At 34.2% G+C, this 24069-nt stretch overlaps 2 protein-coding genes across 3 annotated transcripts in view; both read right to left on the bottom strand.

Moving 5' to 3' along the window:
• LOC126075188 (NKG2-A/NKG2-B type II integral membrane protein-like) overlaps positions 1 to 24069 on the bottom strand; it is a 245080-nt gene that overhangs the window by 204007 nt on the left and 17004 nt on the right. Inside the window, exons 6-7 of one of the 2 annotated variants that reach the window (XM_049882482.1) lie at positions 22167 to 22264; positions 21570 to 21856 (exon numbers count right to left, since the gene is read on the bottom strand). The exons of the other annotated variant lie outside the window; for it this stretch is intronic. Of the exons in view, the coding sequence (XP_049738439.1) occupies positions 21739 to 21856; positions 22167 to 22264 (216 nt within the window). The 3' untranslated portion in view covers positions 21570 to 21738. Of the gene's footprint in view, positions 1 to 21569; positions 21857 to 22166; positions 22265 to 24069 lie in introns of those variants that run through there. 2 annotated transcript variants of the gene reach the window in all.
• Positions 1 to 24069, bottom strand: part of LOC126075183 (NKG2-F type II integral membrane protein-like) — a 237776-nt gene that overhangs the window by 36730 nt on the left and 176977 nt on the right. The window lies entirely within an intron of this gene.

A 24069-nucleotide genomic window follows, 5' to 3' on the forward strand; every position in this document is an offset into this window, starting at 1 on the left:
CATTCCAATAGCTAGAAAGGCTGCAGTAATTATTAAGGGGATTAATATTTCTGTAATAAATCATAATAATCTTAGTATCCTAGTTTGAAATGTGGATATCATTTAAAATAATAATAATGTATATTAAAATTATTTTATCAACAAAAATTAATAAAGTTATGAAGGTTTTTGGAAAAAATATTTGGACAGCCTAGTGGAGAAATTTCACCACCTCTTACAGTATTTGATTTAACTACCTGAAAATATTAATTTGTATTTCTCAATAAGTATTTTCAGCCTATCAATGTAAGTCTTTGAGATGTGACCAAAACACACACATGTATATATATACACATACACATATTCGGAAACCTTGGTAGCGTAGTGGTTAAGTGCTACAGCTGCTAAGCAAAGGGTCGGCTGTTCGAATCTGCCAGGCGCTCCTTGGAAACTCTATCAGGCAGTTCTGCTCTGTCCTATAGGGTCGCTATGAGTCGGAATCAACTCAAGGGCACTGTTTTTTGTTTGTTTGTTTTTTTAAACATATTTAGAATACACACGTTTAGAATTACAAACATAAAGTCTCTACAACCATTCTGTTATTCATGCATTTGAAAAATTCAGAGTAACTTTTCCACATTTAGTTCACATTGATGAAGCATTATTTACTAAGATTAAAAACCTTGGCAAGTATATCACATAAATGCATATGTTAAAATGAGAGTTCTATTCCATAATATTATGAAATACACAGAGGCACTTTCAAACCTTTAAAGGGAATATTCCCTTACAAACTTTTAAAAAGTTACAAGGAGTAACAACTATGACTGCCACAGTTATTACACTGGCCATCAGGTCAGTGCAGATGATTCCCAGGATCCCAGCAATGAGCTTCCCTGGAGGAAATGGGAGACATACAGAGAGAGAAATGGAAACACTGAGAAAGGACAGATGGAGCCAAAGTTTAGAATGTTTATATACAAGAGAACCCACATGCACAGGGAATCATATACATAAACACTGGGCATGGAACCCACATTCTCCATTGTAATTTTTCTCTCAGAATATACCGTTGCATTTTCAGTAAGATAATAGTCCATGAGTTGTTTATGAAAGGTTACAAATTTTAACACTGCCTGAATACAATTAATCTGCAGATTTCATGGTAGAATACGATTATCTGTATTTCAGGTTGGACACTCACAAATGAAAAATAGGGAGCCTACCCCCTTCATCTGACTAACCTTTCTCCATGTCTTCATCTTCACTCTTGCCCCACATCTCTGTGCTAGAACAACACATCCTAGTGCAGTTATATTGAGAACTGATTAAATGATTTACCCTTGCAGTGGAAACTCTTGTCCTTCTTCTGAAGATCCTGGGAAGCACTATGAAGGTTTAATTCCACGTAAGTTATTTCCTGCTCAGTGATTGAAATGGAGCTATCAGAGTCCTTGGGTTTGATTTGCTGCCTTTTTGGGTTCTTGGCCAGATTCAGTTCTGAGTAGGTTACTGTTTGATTATTCATCTCTGCAGCTGAGGGGTGTCAAGGTCTGTGCTCTATGAGAAACTGTGTTTAGGGAGGAACTATGTGCTGAATATATGGCAAGATCAAACTAGGTGGGGAGGGAGGGTAAGTATCGGTGCTCACTTTGCAGCCAGGACCCTAAAGTTTTGGTTCTAATTTATGTAATGCCTTACAAAAATGTCTCATGGTAGAATAAGTCGAACTGCTGACATTCTGGTTAGCAGCCATAACTCTTCACCATGGTTTCCATTGAAGAATAAAGAAGTTCATAAATAAGAATATCCTTACTTATTAAAAGTCATATTCCATAGAAATGTTTTAAACAATTATAATACCTGGGTTAAAAATTAAATTATTGATCTGTTTAAAAAAATGATGCATCACTTTATGACAATTTTGTAATACAATAATTGTGAAAGACGGAGTGTTCCAAAGAAGTGAGAATTGCAAAGTTAGCACATATAAGAATTTATTGAGCTCAATTACATTCGTTTAGTGACTTATGTTTATTTATTAGAAGGAGATGAAGTGCTATTACGTGATCTCTTTCTTATTAATGAATGGTGGAGAGTTCTGAGATATCACTGCATGTTTAAGGAAATATATGTCAGAATAACTATACGACACAAAGAACTCATCAACAACCTAAAGAATATTGGAAACACCATTTTAAACAATTTAAAAAATATATTTCTTATACAAAAGTTATTGGCAATTGATTGAATTGCCAAAATATGAGACCACAAATTGATACACGAAAGTGCATACTGTTTATGGCAGAACACGGTTGGTTCAAGCTTCAATAAAAGATCGTATGGTTGTCACAGTCCGTATGGGTTCCTTCACTTGTGTAATTGCTATAATTCAGTAATGTATCTTAATAATTTCCCCATTGGACTCTGGAGTCAGCAAGATCAAGAATTGAATTCTCATTTTGAAACTTAAAATGTGTGACCGTTATTAAGGTACTTAATGTCTAGTAATTTAACGTTTTAATCTAAAATGGGAATACTAATACATAAAATGTAGTGCATAAAACTGCATAACTCTCAACCTAGCAATTGTTCAGCTCTGAATAGGTAATGAATGTTTGGCTTATTATTTTAGCTGCAGTTTCTTGTTATTGCTCCTGATTCATATCAGGTAGAAATTCCAAAAGTAACTCATTAGACAGCATTCTCATAACAGTGTGGGGTATTTTTTCCAGCGTTTTTTTCAATTAATTGAAGTCTTTTGATATTTATTACTATCTTTAGGATTTCATGGAAGCTACAGCATCCTTTTCTAAAAAAATAAAGCTGTGTGTATATAATCTAAGTAAGTGAAAGAGGAATTATGTTTGGCCTTGCATCATTCAATTAATATGTTTTTTTGTTTTTTTTTTTTAAGAAGCTAGCTGTAAACACTGGGCTAAACATAAAATATTACACTGTTATACACAAAGACACTCGTTGAACCAATTATAAAATCCAAAATTAATTGTTGTTTGTCATGATGCTTAGGGGATTTCAATTTAAATTATGTTGATTAACAAACTTAAATGTGTGTGTGTGTGTACACTTTACTAATTCTCAACCTGTAATAATCTGAATAAATTAAGAAATTCTCCAACATATTTCATATTTGGCTTACTTTATACTCTGACTCCTATGTCCTAGAGAGATTCTATTGTACATTAATAGAACCTCAGTGTATCATGCACAGCAATTATGACCTCCCACTAAAATGAGATGGGCTAGAAGACAGAGAGGAGAGCAGTGGTACATACTTTCTCTCCATCAGAAAGTCACGCATCCTTTGGTGGGAAGGTCTCGTTAATGTCCTACAGGGGCCAATATGGCCAGATAGTAGAAGGGGAAATCTAAAGACATAAATCCCGTAAAAGCACAAAGAATATCTGTGCTCTTCACAGACTCTCCCGTGAGGGCTCAGAGTGAGGCAAGAGACGAAAAGGTAGATGGCTCATCAATGTGTTATTTAATGTTTGAGCAGGAAATTCTCACACTTGGGCTATTTTGAAGTCATTTTATCTCATCACACACCTGCAGAACATAGGAGATGTTGAGCTCCTATTGAAAGGACAACGTAGATCTTTAAATATGTCATATAGATTGTCCCTTTTAAAGTGCTTTTGATAAATCATTCTCATCTTCTATAGGATTTTGTATTTAGAGGATTTGACCACATATGAAATTAGCTTGTTTCCATTGAACCACAAACTATTAAAACTGAGGCCATGTTAACACTATCTTAGATGTCTAAGTCCAACTTTGAGAATAAATGGCAAAACTGTGGTATTGCATTCTTCTTTTCTATATATTACATCCTGAGGCGCCTCAGAAGACAGGCCTGGCAATCTGCTTCTGAATGGTTGCAGCCTTGAAAACTCCATGGAGCAATTCTACTCTGAACCCACAGGGTCACCAAGAGTCAGAATTAACTTGATGGCAACTAACAACAACACTATATTATCATAAACTAGATTAATAATCTTATATGCCTTTATGTGTATGTGCATGTATGTTTTTATATGTATTAGAAATGAATTTATTTGTATTTATTATATTTTGTTTTATTTTCAAAAACTATATAATCTCTCTTCCTATTACACACATTATCTCATTAAAAAGAAGAAAGTGTTCCCCAACGATACCAAATAATGTAAAGTTCACTACTCTTTTCTTTTTAAATTGAAGTTAGTATGTTTACTATTCCTCAGTCGTTCACTTTTGGTGTCTTCAGTTAAATGATGTTATCTATCTTGTCCTTTGATATATGTACTACTGTGGGTTGATTCTTTGGGCATTTGCACTTAACAAAATCTATGCTCATAAACTATAATGTCATGATAAAAATTACTCAAAATTATGGAAGTAATTAGAATTTATTTTGTATGATGTAAATATGTGTATGTATGTCTGTCAAAAGATAGATGTCTGTGACTACTTATGATAATGGCAGAACTCGGTGTCCAAAGAGGAGTTCTGGATTTCACAAACAGTTAACACTAAGCTACTAGACAAATGTTTGGCGTTCGAATCCATTCAGAGTTGCCAAGGAAGACTGGCCAGGTGATCTACTTCTGAAAGGTTTCAGTAATGAAAACCCCCTAGGGCACGCATGAGGTCGCCTTGAGTTGGAATCAACTGTAAGGCAACTAATAACAACAAATATCCAACAGGAGATGGCTAAATTAGAATTCAGGTCCAAGTAAAAATGTCTTTCTAATACAATCATAAAGTCATGTTCAACAATTATTTTAAAAGAGTTATCTAATTACAATTAACTCTTATAGAAGGATTTAAACCAGACATTTAACAACACTTACGCGTACATGGACACAATACATACAAGTACGGGATTCACAGAATTTTAAAGTCCACATAGAACTTTTCCCAAAATACACTGTATATTCATATTTCAAAGAATACAAATATTAAAATATATAGAATAGTGTTGTTGATGCAGTAGTCCCTACCCAATTTAACAGGTTGGAACCTGAAATGTGACACTCGAATTTAAATTTAAATCAATTAAAACAAATGAAATTTAAAATTCCATTCCTCTTTTGCAAAACTATATTTCAACCACAGATTTAGAACTTTGCCAGCATCACAACAAATTCTCTAACCACAGTGTACTTAAAATAGAAATCAACCATAATATTTTGAAAATCCTTACGTGATTGTTCATTCAACTATATCTTATAAATTACATATGGGTCAAAAGAGTGATCACAGTACATATTCGTAATTTTTACATGAATAATACAAAATTAACATATCAAAATTGTCTTATAAAATTGGTTGCCATATACATACATTAGAAGAAAAGAAAGCATAAAGTCAATTGCCTTAGCACGCATCCAAAAAGATAGAAATTGAAAAGCAAATTATATCAAAATGCAGTAGATGGAAAAAAATAATAAAAAGTGGAAATAAATGACAAAGTACAAAAACTACAATAGAGAGGCTCAACAAGGCAATTTTTTTCATTGAAAAGACATTAAAATTGATAAATCATGTATAAGACAGTCCAGGAAAAAAAGTGGAGAAAGGACAAATTTACATATCTGGAATAAAAATGGGAACACCATTTTGTTTCTTAGAGATATTAAATAGATAAGAAAATATTATAAGTATATTTTAATGTCTGTATGAAATACAGAATTCTGAGAAAATGAAAATTACCAAAATGAAGTACGAAAAATAGAAAATTGAACAATCCTACATATATTAAAGGCTTTTCCTGGGTAGTGTAAAAGGTTAAGCACTAGACTACTAGCCAAAAGGTTGGAGGTTCAAACTCACCCAGAGATGCTGCTCCTTGGAAATCCTATGTGGCAGTTCTACTCTGTTCTACAGAGTCACTACGAGTCAGAATTGACTAGACAACAATGGGTTTAGTTTTTGGTTTTGGTATTACCTATGAGGAGCCCTGGCAACACAGTGGTTGAGAGCCCAGATGTTAACCAAAAGCTCAGCAATGCAAATCCACCAGCCTCTCCTTAGAAACCGTATGGGGCAGTTATACTCTGTACTTTAGGGTCACTGTATATCAACAGCAATAGGGTTGACTTTTTATTAGGTATGAAGTGACATCTTGGTTTGGATTTGCATTTCTCTGATAACTAATGATGCTTAACATATTTTCATGTACTAATTAGCCATTTATATACTTTTTTGAAAAATGTCTATTCAAAACCCATATTTACATTGAGTTATTAGTCTTTTATTATTGAGTTTTTATAGTCTGGATACAATTTCCTTATCATTTCCCTGATTTGAAAATATTTTATCTCATCTTGTCAGTTGTCTTTTTAGTTCTACAAGTATTCTTGAGGCAATAAAGCAATAATTTTGATGAAATTCAATTTATTTTTTCTTTTAGCATTTAAGCTTCTTATGTAATATCTAAGAAACCAGTGCCCAACATAGTCACAAAGATTTAATTCTATATTTTCTTCTAATAAATTCTATATTAATTCTAAAAGGTTTATATAATTAGAACTATATGTAGATCTGTTGTATATTTTGAGAAAAATTTTGTCCTTGGTGAGCTTTCTTTCAGCATAGCAAAACAGAAAACTGGTAAGGGAAGTCTGGGGGAGAGGTAAGTGGATCTATCTCTTCCCTGATTATGCAGAAAACATGAATATATTTGTGTCCAATGTGAATGATCACCAACGGTCACCTCAGTGGAAGAGAATTTTAATAATACCATGAATAGGATAATATGTTGTATGGATGCCAGTCAGCCTCTTTCTCCAGCCACTCCTATCATTGCTTAATTTAGCTCATGAACTAAGTGGCCATGGTGACAAGGATGGAGCTTATGCATGGGCTTAGCAACATGCATTTCCACTTATCAAGGCCAACTTGGTTATAGCCACGGCTGAGTGCCCAATCTGCCAGCAGCAGAGACCACCACTAAGTCCTTGTTATGGCACTATTCACTGAGGTAGTTAGCCAGCAGCCTGGTGGCAGTTTGCTTACATTGGACTGCTTCCATCATGGAAAGGGCAGCATTTTGTTGTAACTGGAATAGACGCTATGGATGTGAATTTGCCTTCCCAGCATGCAATACTTCTGTGGGCACACAGAATGCCTTATCCACCAACATGGTATCCCACACAGAATTGCCTTAGATCAAGAGACTCACTTCACAGCAAATGAAGTGCAGCAATGGGCCCATGCACATGGAATTCACTGGTCTTACCATGTTCCCCATCATCCTGAAGCAGCTGGCTTGAAAGAAAGATGGAATGGCCTTTTAAAGACACAATTACAGTGCCAGTTAGGTGGCAATACCTTAACCAGGTTGCAATGAATATATAATGGTCTACTGTTTTTAAAAGAGTATTTTGTCTTATTGTTAAACAAAAAGGAATACCTTTATGCAATCTTTATTTATGAAAATTCGTTGCTTAGTTTTATAATTAATGAAAATCTATTATTTTTGCATACCCCAGTGCAGAGACAAAATATAACCTGTATTAATATCAGAACTTTAAAAAATCATAACATATCTTTTTGGATTCTTATTACCCGAGAAGAATAACATATTTATAGTAATTCTTATACAGATGCACAACCCATCTGTCATTTTGTCCTACTGTGGTGGCTTGTGTGTTGCTGTGATGCTGGAAGCTATGTTACGTGTATTTCAATTACAGGTGGGGTCATCCATGGTCAATAGGTTTCAGCTGAACTTCCAGACTAAGATTAGGAAGAAGCACCTGGTGGTCTACTTCTGAAGAAATTGGCCCATGAAAACCTGTGGATAGCAGTGGAACGCTGTCTGATATACTGCCAGAAGATAAGCCCCTCAGGTTGGAAGACATTCTAAAAACGACTGGGGAAGAGCTGCCGCCTCAAAGTAGAATCACCCTTAATGACAGAGATGGAGTCAAGCTTTCAGAACCTTCATTTGGTGATAGGACAAGACTCAAAATGAGAAGAAACAGCTGCAAAAATTCCATTAATAATTGGAAAATGGAATGTACAAAGTATGAATCTAGGAAAATTGAAAGTTGTAAAAAATGAAATGGAATGCATAAAGATTAATATCCTAGGCATAAGTGATCTGAAATGGACTGGTATTAGCCATTTTGAATCAGACAATCATGGTCTACTCTTCTGGGAATGTACAAATTGAAGAGGCGTTGCATTCATCCTCAAAAAGAACATTTTGATATCTATCCTGAAGTGCAATAAATTATCCGTATGCCTACAAAGAAGATCAGTTAATAAGGCTATTACTCAAATTTTCCCACAAACCACTAATATCAAAGATGAGGAAACTGAAGATACTTACCAATTTCTGCAGTCTGAAATTGATCAAATGTGCATTCAAGATACATTGATAATTACTGGAGAATGGAATGCCAAAGTTGGAAACAAAGAAGAAGGATCTGTACTTGGTAAATATGGTCTTGGTGACAGAAATGACTCTGGAAATTGCATGACAGAATTTTGCAAGACCAACAACTTCTTCATTGCAAATATCTTTTTCAACAACATAAATAGTGACTATATCTATAGACCTCACTGGATGGAAAGCACAAGCACCAAATTAACTACATCTGTGGAGGAAGGCCACAGAAAAGCTCAATATCATCAGTCAGAACAAGGCCAGGGGCTGACAGTGAAGACACTCAATGATTCCTATGCAAGTTTAAGTTAAAATTGAAGAAAATTAAAATAAGTCCACAAGAACCAAAATACGACCTTGAGTATATCCCACCTGAATTTGGAGATCATGCCAAGAATACATATAATACATTGAACACTAATGACTGAAGACCAGACAAGCCGTGGGATGACAAAAAGATGTCATACATGATGAAAGCAGAAAAAAAACAAATCCGTTGCTGTTCAGTCAATTCCAGCTCATAGCAAACTTTAATAGAGTAGAACTGCCCCACAGTTTTTCCAAGGAGCAGCTGGTGGATTCAAATTGCTGACTGCTTGGTTAGCAGCTGAGCTATTAACTACTGTACCACTAGGCCTCCAAAGAAACCAAAAAGTCATTAAAAAGACAGCAAAGAAGGAAAAGACAAAGATGGATGTCAGAAGAGACTCTGAAACTTACCCTTGAACTTAGATTAGCTAAAGCAAGAGGAAGAAATAATGAAGTAAAAGAGCTGAACAGAAGATTTCAAAGTGGGGCCCCGGGAAGACAAAGTAAAGTATTATAATGAAATGTGCAAAGACCTGCAGTGAGAAAACCAAAGGGAAGAACATGCTTGGGATTTCTCAAGCTGAAAGAACTTAAGAAAAAATTCAACCCTGAGAGTATAATTTTGAAGGATTGCATATAAATATGTAAATACTCTCTACAGTAATTTATATATTTACATATCATATTTATGTTGTTTATATGTATATAGTGTAAACACACACAGATATGTGCATATAGATGTATAAAGATATTATTTAATATTTTTATCAAATTTTGGGGGATATAAATATCTTTCTCCCTCAAGATTTTACAGAAATTGTACATGCTAAGGAAGGTAGATCAGTAATGTTTACTTTTATAAGAAATTACCCATGTACTTATATTTATAGTTTTTTTTTATTTTTTCTATGTCAAAGAATGCTATAACAAATATACTCCTACATGCTTCCTTTTGGATCTCAACAAGAATCTCCTTAAGGTACATAGTGATAATTTGTAAAGAAGGCTAAAGTTTGATTTTACTCTTATTTTAAAATTTTACCAACAGTACATGAATCTATTTTTAATCTATTTCTATGCTAACATTATTAAACTCTCAGATTTTCAAAAATCTATATCAACCTATTAGACTTGAAATGGGATGCCATTATATAATAAAAGTATTTCCTAATTGCCAGTGAATGTGAGCATCTTTTCACGTATTATATTTTGCATTTTAGCATTTATTAGTTTTGTTCATTTATAACCATCTCCCCACCCTCACACTACGGATTATTATTTATTTTCTCTTTTTCTTATTGATTGGAATGTTTTATTTCAATATTCTGCATATTCATGTTTTGTTATTATAACCGTTTAAATGTTTTCTCTCAAGTAGAATTCATCTTTGACTTGGCTGATATATTTGACTTTTCCTTCCATTTCAGTGAAGTTTTAAAAATTTTAATGAAGTCGAATTGACCTATACCCTGTGTCTTTGTTATCTAGTGCTGCTATAATGGAAATACCGCAAGTGTGTGGCTTTAACAAACAGGAAATTATTTTCTCACAGTTTTTAGGTACGGTCTGGTCAGTTCCGAATCATGAAACCCTAGAAGACAGAGGAGAACTGTCCCATAGGGTTTCCATAGAGTGGCTGATGGATTTGAACTGCCAACCTTTTGGTTAGCTGGCAAGCTCCTAAACACTATACCACCAGGGCTCCTTCTTACAGGTCTAACCCAGTAAAAACCCAGTGCCCTCGAGTCAATCTAGAAGCCCAAATTCAGGGTGCTGGCTGTAGGGGAATGGTTTCTCTGGCAACTCTGCAGAAGGTCCTTCTCTCTCGAGCTTCTGCTCCTGGGCGATCTTCCTGTGGCTTGGTTTCTTTCTTTTCCCATCTCTGCTTCTCTACTTGTTTGTTTAATTTCTTTTATATCTCAAAAGAGACTGACTCATGATACACCTTACACTAATCATGTCTCATGAACATAACAAACACAACCCATTCTTAAATGGGATTATGACCACAGGCATAGACGTTAGGATTTATGACACATATTTTTGGAAGACACAATTCCATCCATAACATCTTCTATATTATTTTGTCTTATTTTTGTGTTGTAGCACTGCTTTTCCAATTCCTACCTTATGTATATTCCCTTCTTTATTTTCTGATAGACATTTCTGAGAGATAACAATTGCTGTAGGTAAACCACATCTTGAACACACTTGCATATGTATGCAGACACTCAAACACACACAAGTGAAAAGTAAGAAAAAAATATTTATCTAACTCTTATTCCACTACTGGTACATATATGTGAATTTCAAATGCTTAAAAAATTCCAAAAAAAAAAGTAACAACATCATTTAATTAGAAAGATACAGCAGTGTAGCATATCATAGCATCTTCAGATTTAAGCCACTAAGAAAAAAGGAGATCTGTTGTTTAAAAAAAATATTTTTTACCGCTAATCACTAATACTTCTATTCACTGATTGGAAACCCTGGTGGCATAGTGGGTAAAAGTTTGGCTGCTAACCAAAAGGTCGACAGTTAGAATCCACCAGGCACTCCTTAGAAGCCCTATGGCCAGCCCCACGCTGTCCTATAGGGTCGCTATGAGTCGGAATCAAATGAATGACAACGGGTTTGGTTTTGGTTTTTTATTCACTGATTACAAGGTTTAAACTTTAGATCCTGATCATTTGTGAAAATACATCATTCATCCTTTATTAGGTAATTTTCCTAACAATCTCTTTTTACTTCTAAAAACAAATGGAAAATGTTCAAACCACAAAAAAGAAAAACTTTTAGAGGCATTACCTATGCCTCAGTTCTTATTGGAGAAGAATTTTTTTGTTCCTGGATTGAAGTTGCTATAGGAATGAAAGTAACTCAGCATGATTATAATTGTACAACCATGAAGATGAAGTTTTTTTTTGAATTTGTAGTAATTCCTTCAGTGACTAGGCTAATATTGATAAATATTAAGATTTTTTTTTTTAAACCAAGGAAACCTAATAGTAAAAGCCATTACAACCTAATATAAGCAGCAGCAACAACCAAAACAACAGCTCTTCTATCAGATGCCAGATTACAGCTTAACCTTTTCTTCATTCATCTGTTATTTATAATTATTTTATTAGTCTGTTAAACCAAGTCTTCAGAATATTATATCAGATCTTTTTTCAGCACTTACATGGAAGCAATCAGATGCTTACATAATATCATTGATAATTTTTATTAATTTAGAATACTTCTTCCATAATAATTCCATATTATCAGGTTTCTTTTTTATGTTTACTAAGTTTAAGATTATAAATACTCACACAAAAAAGAGAACAATTTGCTGTAATATTAAGAGGAGAGAGGATTTCAGGTTCTTATTCTATTAACAGTTTTCTTCTGTTCATTTTCGCATAGACTTACTTACCAGGAAAATTGAGAACTGTTACGATAATCACTATGAACACTAATTTAAGAAAGATAATTCCCAGGATCTCAGCAGTGAGTCTCCATGGAGCCAATGGAGAATCTACAGAGACAGAAATGGAGAAAATGTGGAAGATTTAAGACTGTTGGAGCCAATGGGTTGTATGTGATTGTGTACGAAAAAACCTATGTACACGAAAACTCACCAAATTCGTGGTATCTCCAGAACACCCAAAATAATTGAAATAGTTGTCCCAAGAAACAAGTCACTTTTTTTTCAAGAAAAAATCTTACACATGTTACCTATCATAATATTTCTGCCTATTCAGCATATTCAAGAAGTGTATGAGAGATTGTGCTTCGTCACATGTCGTTTACCTGAAATCGTTCTATGAATAATACCATTATACATTTAAAAAAATTAAAGAGCAGATAATATTTTTTAAAGACCTAAAACCATAGGAAAATTAAATTTTTTATTTCATGATTTCACTTCAAGCTAGATTCATGAATAAACTTTACTGTATTTTTATGCGCTTGTTTAATTATTAAGGATTTTTCATAAAAAATCTTCTAACACATGTGAACTTTGTTATTGTCTCAAAATTATGGGCATGGATGTTTCAATTACCCACTTTGAATTAATTGTGTATTTATACTAAAATTTTTGCCTACTTTACTACATTTAAAATAGATCATTAAATGATTTCAAGTAAAAATAGATGTAATAAAATTACACTTACCTGATGCCAGCCTGATGGCCATGTGGTGCTTCTAAGGGGAAGGCTGTATATCTGTGATGACCAAAAGTCAGTGATAACTGGGATATCAAAAGATACTAAGATAATGAATTCAAATTATCCTTTAGTTATCCTAAAGAGGCATTTTAAAAATCTGCTTCTTTCAGACTGCTTTTGAGTATGTAAAGGAATCTGAAAATAGAAGGAAAAAAAAAAAAAAAAACCCGCATGCTGAGCAAAGTTTCACTCAAGATTTTAACAGGAAATTATCACACTTCGAAAATTGTGAAGCAAATTTAACTCAACTCCTACCTCAAACAGAGACTTTTGGTTACTGTTGATAATAATATTTCACATAGATCATTTTATTTCAAATGTTTGTCTTCACGGAATAAGTAATTTTAGAGAAAGAAGATTTTGTCCAATGATACAGTCAAGTTGCTTGCCTCTCAACTATCAATGCTAAAGCCTAGAACATGTTAAAAAGATCCTCACAACCACGAGCTTGTATAGGATTAGGTTGTGAAAGCTTGACCTTTTATGTACCTTATAATCATTATATATATTTATATGCCAATATTATGGCCATTCCTGTTAATGTGCATGGAAACCTTGGTGGCCTAGTGGTTAAGTGCTACGGCTGCTAACCAAAGGTTCGTCACTTCGGATCTGCCAGGTGCTCCTTGGAAACTCTATGGGGCAGTTCTATTCTGTCCTATAGGGTCGCTATAAGTCGGAATTGACTCAATGGCACTGGGTTTTTTTTGTTTGTTTGTTTGGTTAATGTACACAAACATTAATTCAATAAAATTATTACCAGAAGGTAATTAATATTGTTTTACAGGTCAATCTGAGCAACTGCAACTTTTGCTACTTAATATTTGCTGATACAAAACCATCCTCCTTCACAAATCTATTTTTTCTTTTTTCACTGTTATAATTATGAAACGTCGTACATTAAATTTTATTCATTAGCTGACCGTATCTTAAGAAATTCTTAAAAAGAAAGATCTCTTAAGACATAGTTAACAAGAATGAATAAAATTTTATACAAATTTTAAAAAAATTATAACAGTGCAATAATTATAACTACATATTCTCTGGGAGGAAACCTAAAAATCTAAATGAAAACATCAACAACTCTCCTTTAGAAAAGATATGGTTAAAATGAAAAGTAAAGCCACAACCTGAGAGAAAATATTAGCAAAATATCACAAAGGACTTATAGTTAGCATATAGAAGAACTTTTGCAACAAATAGAAGACAGAAATCTAATGAAAAATGAACAAAATATTTGAATAGACACTTAACCATAGGAAATATATAAATGGCAAATGTTGTTGTTGTTGTTAGGGGCTGTCAAGTTGGTTTCAACTCATAGCAACCCTGTGTACAACAGAAGGAAATACTGATTGGTCCTGGTCCAACCTCATGATCACTGTTATGTTTGAGCCCATTATTGCAGCCTCTGTGGCAGTCCAACTCCTTGAGGAGCTTCCTCTTTTTCACTGACCCTCTCCTTTACCAAGCATGATGTCTTTCTCTAGGGACTGATTCCTTCTGATAGCATGTTCAAAGTATGTGAGAAGAAGTCTCACCATCCTCGCTTCTAAGGAGCAGCATTCTGGCTGTACTTCTTTCAAGATAGCTTTGTTTGTTCTTTTGGCAGTGCATGGTAAATTCAACATTCTTCGCCAACACTCCAATTCAAAGGCACCAATTCTTTGGTCTTCCTTATTCATTGTCCCATTTTCACATGCACATGAGGCGTTTGAAAACACCATGGCTTGGGTCAGGCACTCCTTAGTCCTTAAACTGACACCTTTGCTTTTTAACACTTTCTTGAGTTCTTATGCAGCAGATTTGCCCAATGCAATGCTTCCTTTGATTTCTTCACTCTTGTTCCCATGGGCATTGATTGTGGATTCAAGTAAAATGAAATCCTTGACAACTTCAATATTTTCTCCATTTATCATGATTTTGCTTATTGTGAGGATTTTGGTTTTCTTTATGTTGAGGTGTAACCCGTACTGAAAGATGTAGTCTTTGATCTTCATTAGCAAGTGCTCCAAGACCTCTTCACTTCCAGGAATTATGATAATCTTTCCCTCATAAGATAGCTGTAAGAGTTAAATAACTGAATTCAGTTAAAAATATTAACTGTGTCTGCCACATAGTAAGGTATTGGTAAAAGTTCTTAAAATAGGAAAGAATCTCCAAGACCAATAAAACAATTAGTCTCTATTTACCTGGAACACCAGTAGAAGGAGACCCAGGACTCGGAGAACGAAATGGACCACATATTTAATTGCCTCTATAAAATACTACCTCCAGTACCATGAGACCAAAAGGAATGAATGGTCCCTGGCTACCATTATTGAATATTTTGATCAAGGACCCAACAGATGAATCCTGATCAAAAGGAGGAAAACCATGGAACAAAACTTTAAACTCACATGGAAACCAGACTACTAACTGGATTCATTGAGACTGTGGGAACGCTGGAAACAAATGCCTAGAAACAATCTTTAAACCTTGAACCAAAAGTATCCCATGAAGCCATTGTTAAACTGAACAATGGTTTAGCCCAATTAATTAATAAAACAGTTTGCCTTGAGCATGGTGCTCTTATAAAGAATTGTCTATATGAGCTTAACCTGACAACAATCTAAAGCACAAATGACAACTTTAAGGGACAGAGAGCTTAAACTAATGGTGATGAAGCAACATGGGTAGAGAGGGTAAGAATCATGACACAATGTGAAGGTATGTAACCAATGCTACTGAACTGTGCATGTAGAAACTGTGAATGGATGTATGTTTGGTTGTGTGTATTGCCACCAAAAAAAGATAAAATTGTTTTTTTAAAAAAGAAGATATTTTCCAGAAGACACTCTTAAAAGGAAATCATTCATTCTTTTACATATACGTTTATGGAGAATATTATTTCCATGTGCGATTATAAGAGAAACAGACTTTTAAGTATTTACATTTACTCATAAAGGAAATAGAATTCCCTACAGAGAACTACTTAAACTATATTTGAAATTTTTACAAGTTAAATGACTTAGAAGTTATTGTTTTGTGTGCCATCAAGGAAATTCCAACTCACAGTGACCTATATGACAGAGTCAAACTGCCCTGTACGGTTTCCTAGGCTGTAATCTTTATGAGAGGAGATCATTTAATCTTTATGAGAGCAGATCACCAGGTCTTTTCTCCCCTGGAGCAGCTGATGGTTTGGAACCACTGACCTTTCAGTTAACACTCAACAGCTTAACCATTGTACCACCAGGGCTCCTTTAGAAATGATTACAGGTTTCTTTCAGGAAAAAAATACATTTGGATAAGTTGCCATACAGATATTGACCCTCACAGGAAGCTGTGACTCCCTAAGGCAACTAAAAAAACAAAAATCTAGGATGCAGGGGCAAGATGGCAGACTAGTCAAATGCTTCCAGTGACCCCTCTTCCAACAAAGACCCAAAAAAACAAATGAAATGATTATATATATGACAAACTGTGAGCCCTGAACATCAAAGACAAAGATAGGAAATCGGACTGAGCCGCAGGGGAAGGGAGAGGTAGTTCTGAAGCTGCGAGGAGTTGCTAGGCCTAGCCCCTCAAGCACAATCCCCTGGAGTGACTGCGACAGGGCTGGTGGTAGTGTTCGGGATGCATTGTCCTCAGGGAGAGACAGTGAGCTGCACAGTCTACTCACACCTCCAGAACCAGAGAATGGCGCTCTCAGCAAAAGCTAAGTACTTGCATTTATTTTACCGTGCTTCCAGCCCCCAGGCCATATGTGCAGGCCGGTAAAAAAAAGGTAGGTAATGTAGCAGGAGTGGGGACCATGGGCATTTGGGCCATTTCATCATGAACTTACTTGTATATTTAGGACCTGCTCAAGCCCTATCTCAGTTTTACCACTTTAATTTGACAATGTAGTGCTACTGTGCATGACCAACTTCATGACTTTGTGGGTCAAACAACTCTCAGGTTGCATGGTAACTTGATGGTTCATGGTTCACTGTTCAGTCTCTGCTAAATCCGAGCAACGACCCAAAAGCTGTTTCTCAAAAGGCAAGTAGTTATCTGTAGAGAATGCCAGGGATTTAAACACACACACACTCACACACACACATATATATGGAGAGAGAGGTTTAATTCAAGGAATTGGCTCACCTGATCGTGGGAGGCTAGCAAATCCAAAATCAGTCAGGCAACAGGCTAGAGACTCCTGCGGGCTTGCATCACAAAATTCATAGATGAAGCGATGAGAAAAGTCCAGATTACAGAAGTTATCACAAAATATTTTTATAGAGTCTACAGGCAGAACACTCTCTTTTTTCTCTTCAGGCCTTCAGTGTATTGACTGAAGTCCACACATGTTATGAAAGATAACCTATTTTACACAAAGCCTACTAATTCAATAAATCACATGTAACTGGATCACAACAGCAACTAGACTAGTGTTTAAACAAACAGCTGGGCATCATAGCCTAGCCAAGCTGACATATAAAATTCATCATCCTAGCATGCAACACAATTCAGTAGAAAAAAGTGATATATTAGAAGGCAAGAAGCACTATTGTTAATGATGGGGGATGTTTCATAATGAAAGATTTTCCAAATTATTAGGGATATGATCTTTCCAAATTTGTATATGGAACACAGGTTCAACAAAGTATTGAAAGAAGCATACAAATAAACAATCACAAATGGAGATTTATATATTTCAAACTTATCAAAGTAGCAGATATATTATTAAGACTATGGACTGATTTAAACTAGATAATTAACGAATGTATACGTACACAGACACTACATGAAAGTATAGAATACACATATATTTCAACTTCACATGGCACTTTTCCCAGAGACTGTTATCTGCTCATATTTCCAAGAATAAACTATAAACAATCAAGAACTGTGCTGTCAATTTGATAATCACTAGCCAAGTTTAGCAAATAGGCCCCTGAAATAGGTTATTCAAATTTAAATTTTAATTAAGTAAAAAGAGACACAATTAAAAAATTAGTTCCTCAGTAACAACACCTGCATTTAATCTCAGAGGAGAACATTTTCAGCTTCACAACAAATTCTATAACTACATATTACCTAAAAGAGAAAACAATTTTAAAAAATTGAAAATCATTGTACAGTGTTTACTACAGTAAAAAATATATATTTTTTTACAGTAATACATCTCTAAATAAAGCATGAGTGAAAAGAATGATCACAAAGAATGTTCATAATTTCATATGAATTTACATAAAAATATAACATTAAAATCTGTCTTTTATAAAGAAAAAGGGGAAAATATGCTAATGACTAATCAAAATGCAAATAGAGGTATTATCACATATATTACAAAAAATAAAAAGTAAATAAAAAGCACTGATGACTTAGTGGTTAATTCATACAATGGTATTGTATATTCATACAATGGAATATTATTAACCCATACAGAGAAACGAAGATCTGATACACGCTATGACATGGATGAACCCTTGAAGACACTATCCTGAGTGCAATAAGTCAGACATGAAAGGGTAAATATTGTATGATTCTATTTGCATTAAATACCCAGAATATGCAAATGCACAGAGACCAAAATTCACTAGGTGTTCCCAATGTAGGTGGGAGGGGGAAATAGGTAGTATTGTTTAATAAGTACAGGGTTATGAAAAATTTGGAAACAGATTGTGATGACAATTGCCCAACATGGTGAATGTAATTAGGGTTACTGAATTGTACATGTAAAAATGGTTGAGATGTTTTATTACATATATTTGACCACAATAAAAATTTAAAAAAGAATCAGAAACAATAAAATCAGAAAAACAGAGCAAAATAAACAAAAATCTGTGTAGTTGCTTTACTTGGTTGTCTAGTATCTTGTTGAAGAGGCTAGAGTCTGTATTGAAAGATAAATTTTTCTATAATTTAAATTTTTTGTAAAACATTTGTGACTTGGTATCAGAATAACCCTGGCCTCATAGAAGGAGATATGACGTGTCTTATTTTCTTCCATTTTTCAATAGTAGTGTGTAAGGATGAGTATTTATCCTTTTTAAAATTTCTTAGAACTCCCCAGTAAGCCATTTTGGTCTGGGGTTTTATTTGTGTGAAGTTTTGTTAGTTACTAACTCAATCTCTTATTATAGTGGGTTCATATGTTCAATTTCTTCTTGTGTCAGTTTCATATGGAACATTTATATTCTTCTACTGAACGAAGGGGGCTAGAAGCGAGACAGCAGAGCAGTGGCTCATACCTCTGTCAGCCAGAAAGTCATGCATCCTTTAGTGAGGAGGCCTGCTTACTCTCTCCTAAAGGTTGCATGCTATGGTTGGGAAATAAGAAGAAAAATCTAAAGGCGTAAATCCAGGACAAGAACAAACAATATCTGTGCTCTTCGCAGATTGTCCTATTAGGGTTCAGAGTGAGGCAAGAGTGGAAAAAGTAAATGACTCATCAATTGTCACTTAAAGTGTGAACAGGAATGTTTCACACTTGGGTTATTCTGAAGTCAATTTATGGAATCTTATTAAAAGACAAAGATGTTTACTTGTGTCATATAGATCGTCCTTTTTCAAGTGCTTTTGAGAAATTGTTCTCATATTCTACAGGATTTTAAGGGCTAGAGGACTTAACCACTCATGCAGTAAACCTGTTTCCTTCTCATCACAAACTATTAAAACTTGAGCCATCTTAAGAATATCTTAGATATTGAAATCACACTTTTGGACTAGATTGCTAATTCATGGTGTCACATTCCTCTTTTTTACATATAAATTTCTCTTATTTTGGAAAAATTTCTAAATATTATGACACAATTATGAACAACTATTTAATTAAACTTAACATGAGTTATTACATTTTCAACTTTATTGTTGGTGGCACAAAAACCAGCACCATCAAAATTATCTTCTTGATTCATCGGCTCTAGTTTTTTAATTTAACTCTTGCAATAATTTTTTAAAAATAAATTGTTGATTCTTCAGATATCCCTGATAAATAAATATCATTTAAAAGGATAAAACATTAAACAATATTGAACTTCATCACCATGCCAGCTATTGAAAAATTTAAAGTGCTAATTATATTATTAATATATTCATCCTTTAATTATAAGTAATTTTTTATATTTTAATAAGAATAATATGTTAAAAATTACAAAAACTCCTGTCTAACTATGTAGAGCAAGAAAAGTACTCTAGACGTATCAAACAGGCAAATATATGAGTAAGGCTACAAAAGGATACAAACTAGACAATAAACCCGTACACACACATACACACTTACATGTACAGAATACACATATTTTTGAAATTCACTTACATTTCCCAAAAGTCATTATATGCTTATATTTGCAAGAATATAAATACAAAATATGTAAAACTGTGCTGTAGCCACTACATATGGGCTCTCAAAATATAGCTATTTCAATTTAAATTCATATTAATTAAGAATAAATAAAATTTTTAAAAATCAGTTCATCTTTCACACTAGCCACATTTTAAATTAAGATGTAAAACATTTCCTTTATTATAAATTCTCTAATGAGAGTATAACTTAAATATACTCTCGAATAGACATAAATAATAAACATTTTTAAATCTTCATATGACTTTTAATATTGCTAACTGATGTATGGTCAAAAGAATGATCACAAGGAGTGCTCATAATTTTGAGATAAACTAAACTAAAATTGCAATGTCGATAGCATGTTTTGTGAAAAACGGATTGACTTAAATGTGCGTATTAGAACAAGGAGCTCTGAAAATCGATTGTTTGAGCCTTCATCACAAGAAGAGATTGGGGCCTTCTGAGATCTTTCCTCAGCATGCACACAGCCCTGTACAATGGCACAGCCTTCTAGACACCCAGGTACATTCATGAGCTTTTCAAAGCTCTCTGAACATCTTGTTCCCTAAATCTTCCTTTTATCTTTAATCAGGCTCTTTTGGCCACAACTGGTATTGCAGCCTCAGGTAGCTGTAATGTGAAACAATTGCTGTTGATTGTTTTCAGTAAACAATTTTCCCACAGAGCTAGCTCGAACCATGTCAAATATCCACAATGAACAGTGAGTGGGGTTTTCCAGGGAGACTGAGAAAGGTCAAAGGACGACAATTTTGTGATTATGGGACTCTTAAGAGCTCCAAACTTGGTCTTCCTCTTCAGTAGTGGCATAGCTGATAGTTTTCATGGCTACCGTGGAGCTGGGGAGAAGGGGTTTGGCATGAGGTCAAGTTAAAATGCCACAGACACTATCTTTCTTACTGAGGTTCAGCATTTTTTCTTGATTAAATACTCCCTATATTGTCTCAAGCCGTTGTTTAATTGCCAGAGTCTTGAAAAAGTTGGTATGAAAATTTCTTGCCAGTTTCTTCCCCTTCTAGAGGATATTGACAGAGATCTACCCTCCATCATTCAAGAAGTCTCAACCCCAGTAGAGTCTTCATTGTGGAAACTGTTAAGCTGATATTAAAAATTGTATCAAAATGTAAACGGCCAATAATTTACAAAAGAATAAAAAAGTTGAGCACTCACAAAATCGGATATTCAGATTTCTTATAAAACTGCAATAATTTAGGTATTTTTATTTTGTTACAAAAACAAACAGGTAAGTAAGCATGTTTAACAATATAGAGACTCAGGAACACAAGAAAGTTGTTATACTCCCAGTTATATTTTATTAGAGAAAAGGGTGCTGATTAAAATCATCCAAGAGAAGAAGGCCATAGGGTAAAGTCCAGGAGGGTTCCAATGTGGAGCTTCCAGTTAAACAAATAATGTAATTGATTATAAGACTTTTGCAATCATGGGGTTATTTCCATTTGATAAAATATAAAGATACCTGAAGGGCTCCAGGGCCAGGTGTTTTAACTCAAAGTCTCAAGCTTACAAATGTATGTTTTTGCAGATCCACAACTGGCTGATTGAAGACTTGATGAGTATACAATAGCACAGTTGTAAGTACGATTTGGTATCTCTCTTATCCTGAAATGCATAAAAATGCATAAACCCATTATATTTTGTGTGGTAATCCATAAAACAATGGCATTTTCCATGCAACAATAATAGAAGACTGTTATAAAAACAGGTAATGACATTTCTCTAAAATATTAATAACAATCATTATGAACACTGAGTACTTCGTTCTTAATATTACATCAACATTTCATGTCATTAATTTTCAGTTTCTTTCTACATGCCTATAATTCAATTTAGTCACATTTATTAATATAACTTATCTAAATTTTTCTTTTTGTATTTTTCTTCTATATAATACGATTCAGGAAAAACTTACTTTTGGTTGGAAGGTGAGCCATTTATCCATAACCAGGGATAATTACTGCTTTCACGAGAGAGTCCAACCCATGAATAAGGTAGAAGGTCCATAAACTTCTATCATAAAAAAAAAAAAAAATTCTGTTTTAATAGCCATTATACTTTCAGTACTTTAAAACATGCAGGTAGTGTTTTCTTTTACTTCATTTTTATTTTCAAACAAGATATAAGTGCTAGATTCTAAAATTAAAAATACGTTGAAGTTCTTTTTCATGCAAAAATAGCTATTTAAGTATTAATACTTAATAGTCTTATTCTCCTAGGTTTACAAAAATAAAAGTTTAATTTCATGTAACGTAATAGTTGCCAGGGTTCAATGAACTAGCATAACAAAAAAGCCACACCTACTGCAACTGATTCGATTCCCGCTCACAGGGACTCTGTAGGACAGAATAGAACTGCCCCATAGGGTTTCCAAGGCTGTAATCTTTACGGAAGCAGACTGCCACATCTTCCTCCAGTGAAAAACTCTCATAGTAAGGGTTTAAGTAAGTCTCCAGATACTATTCCATTCTTCCCTCCAAAAATGTGTATTTTTCTACTATGTTTCTCAGAGATTGGTTTTTTAAAGGAAATTAAAGGGCTGCCACTGAAGAGATAAATGACACTGAAGAAAAAAAAAATTGTTTTTCTGTGCCCCACATCTTTCTTTAACTAGACTAGTCCTGATTCTACCAGTTTTTGTATTGTCAACCCACTGCCATCGAGTCGATTCTGACTCATAGCTACCCTATAGAACAGAGTAGAACTGCCCCATAGAGTTTCCGAGGAGCGCCTGGCAGATTTGAACTGCTGGCCTCTTGGTTAGCAGCCATAGCACTTAAACCACTAAGCCACCAGAGTTTCCTCTGTATTGGTAGAAGGTGTAATTTAGAAAGGCAGTAACACACAGACACACATACCAAATAAGAAAGAGAAATAGAGAGAATCCACTACCTAGTGAAACTGTAATTTCAGATATGAAGAGGAAATGAATACATTCTCACATGCAGGAAAACTTAAAGAATTTGTCAATAGCAAACCTACTCATTACAACTGACTAAGAAAGTTCTTCAAATAGAAAAGAAATGAATAAGAATGTTGAAGCCTCAGAATAAAAAAAAGAACAATGGAAAGAGCAGAAATGTGAGTACATACAATAGAATATTCTTATCCTCATGAGTTTTCTGAATCATATTAATGATTTTAACAAACATTATGATGCGTTCTGCTAACCAACTCAATAACGTTTAAAAGTGGAGAAGATCCTATTGCTCTTGAGTCGACTCATAGTGACCTTAGAAGACAGAGTAGAACTGCCCCATAGGGTTTCAAAGGCTGTAAATCTTTACAGAAGCAGATTGCCACTTCTGTCTCCCTGTAGAGTGGCTGGTAGGTTTGAACTGCTGGCTTTTCTGATTGCAGCCCATGGCTTAACCACTGTGCCACCAGGGATTTTACTGGGAGTGAAATTTCCACACTTTACTGGAAATGTAAAACATTGATACCAATTGACCTTGAAAAGCCAGATCAATCACTAAGAAATCTATATGAAGAAAAAGAGTAAAAACCACTGTAAATAAATAATATAAAATCCTAAGAATGCTCAGATTACCCATAAGTAGGTAAAAAAGAACAAGAAAAAAAAATTACCCGAAGAAAAAACCATAAAAAAAAAAAAACTAAATAAAATGGCAAACGTCTTAAGTGCTGGTTTTGATATTATACTGTAGTGCTGCAGGATGTTGCCATTTGTAGACACTGCGAAGAATACACGGAATATCTCTGTATTATTTTTTATAACTGCGTGTGAGTTTACTATTATCTCAAAATTACTTTTTTTTTTAAAGTTAGTGATATTTGCAACAGCTAATAGCATTCAT

Source organism: Elephas maximus, chromosome 4 (assembly GCF_024166365.1).
Source record: "Elephas maximus indicus isolate mEleMax1 chromosome 4, mEleMax1 primary haplotype, whole genome shotgun sequence".
Classification (NCBI taxonomy): Eukaryota; Metazoa; Chordata; class Mammalia; order Proboscidea; family Elephantidae; genus Elephas; species Elephas maximus.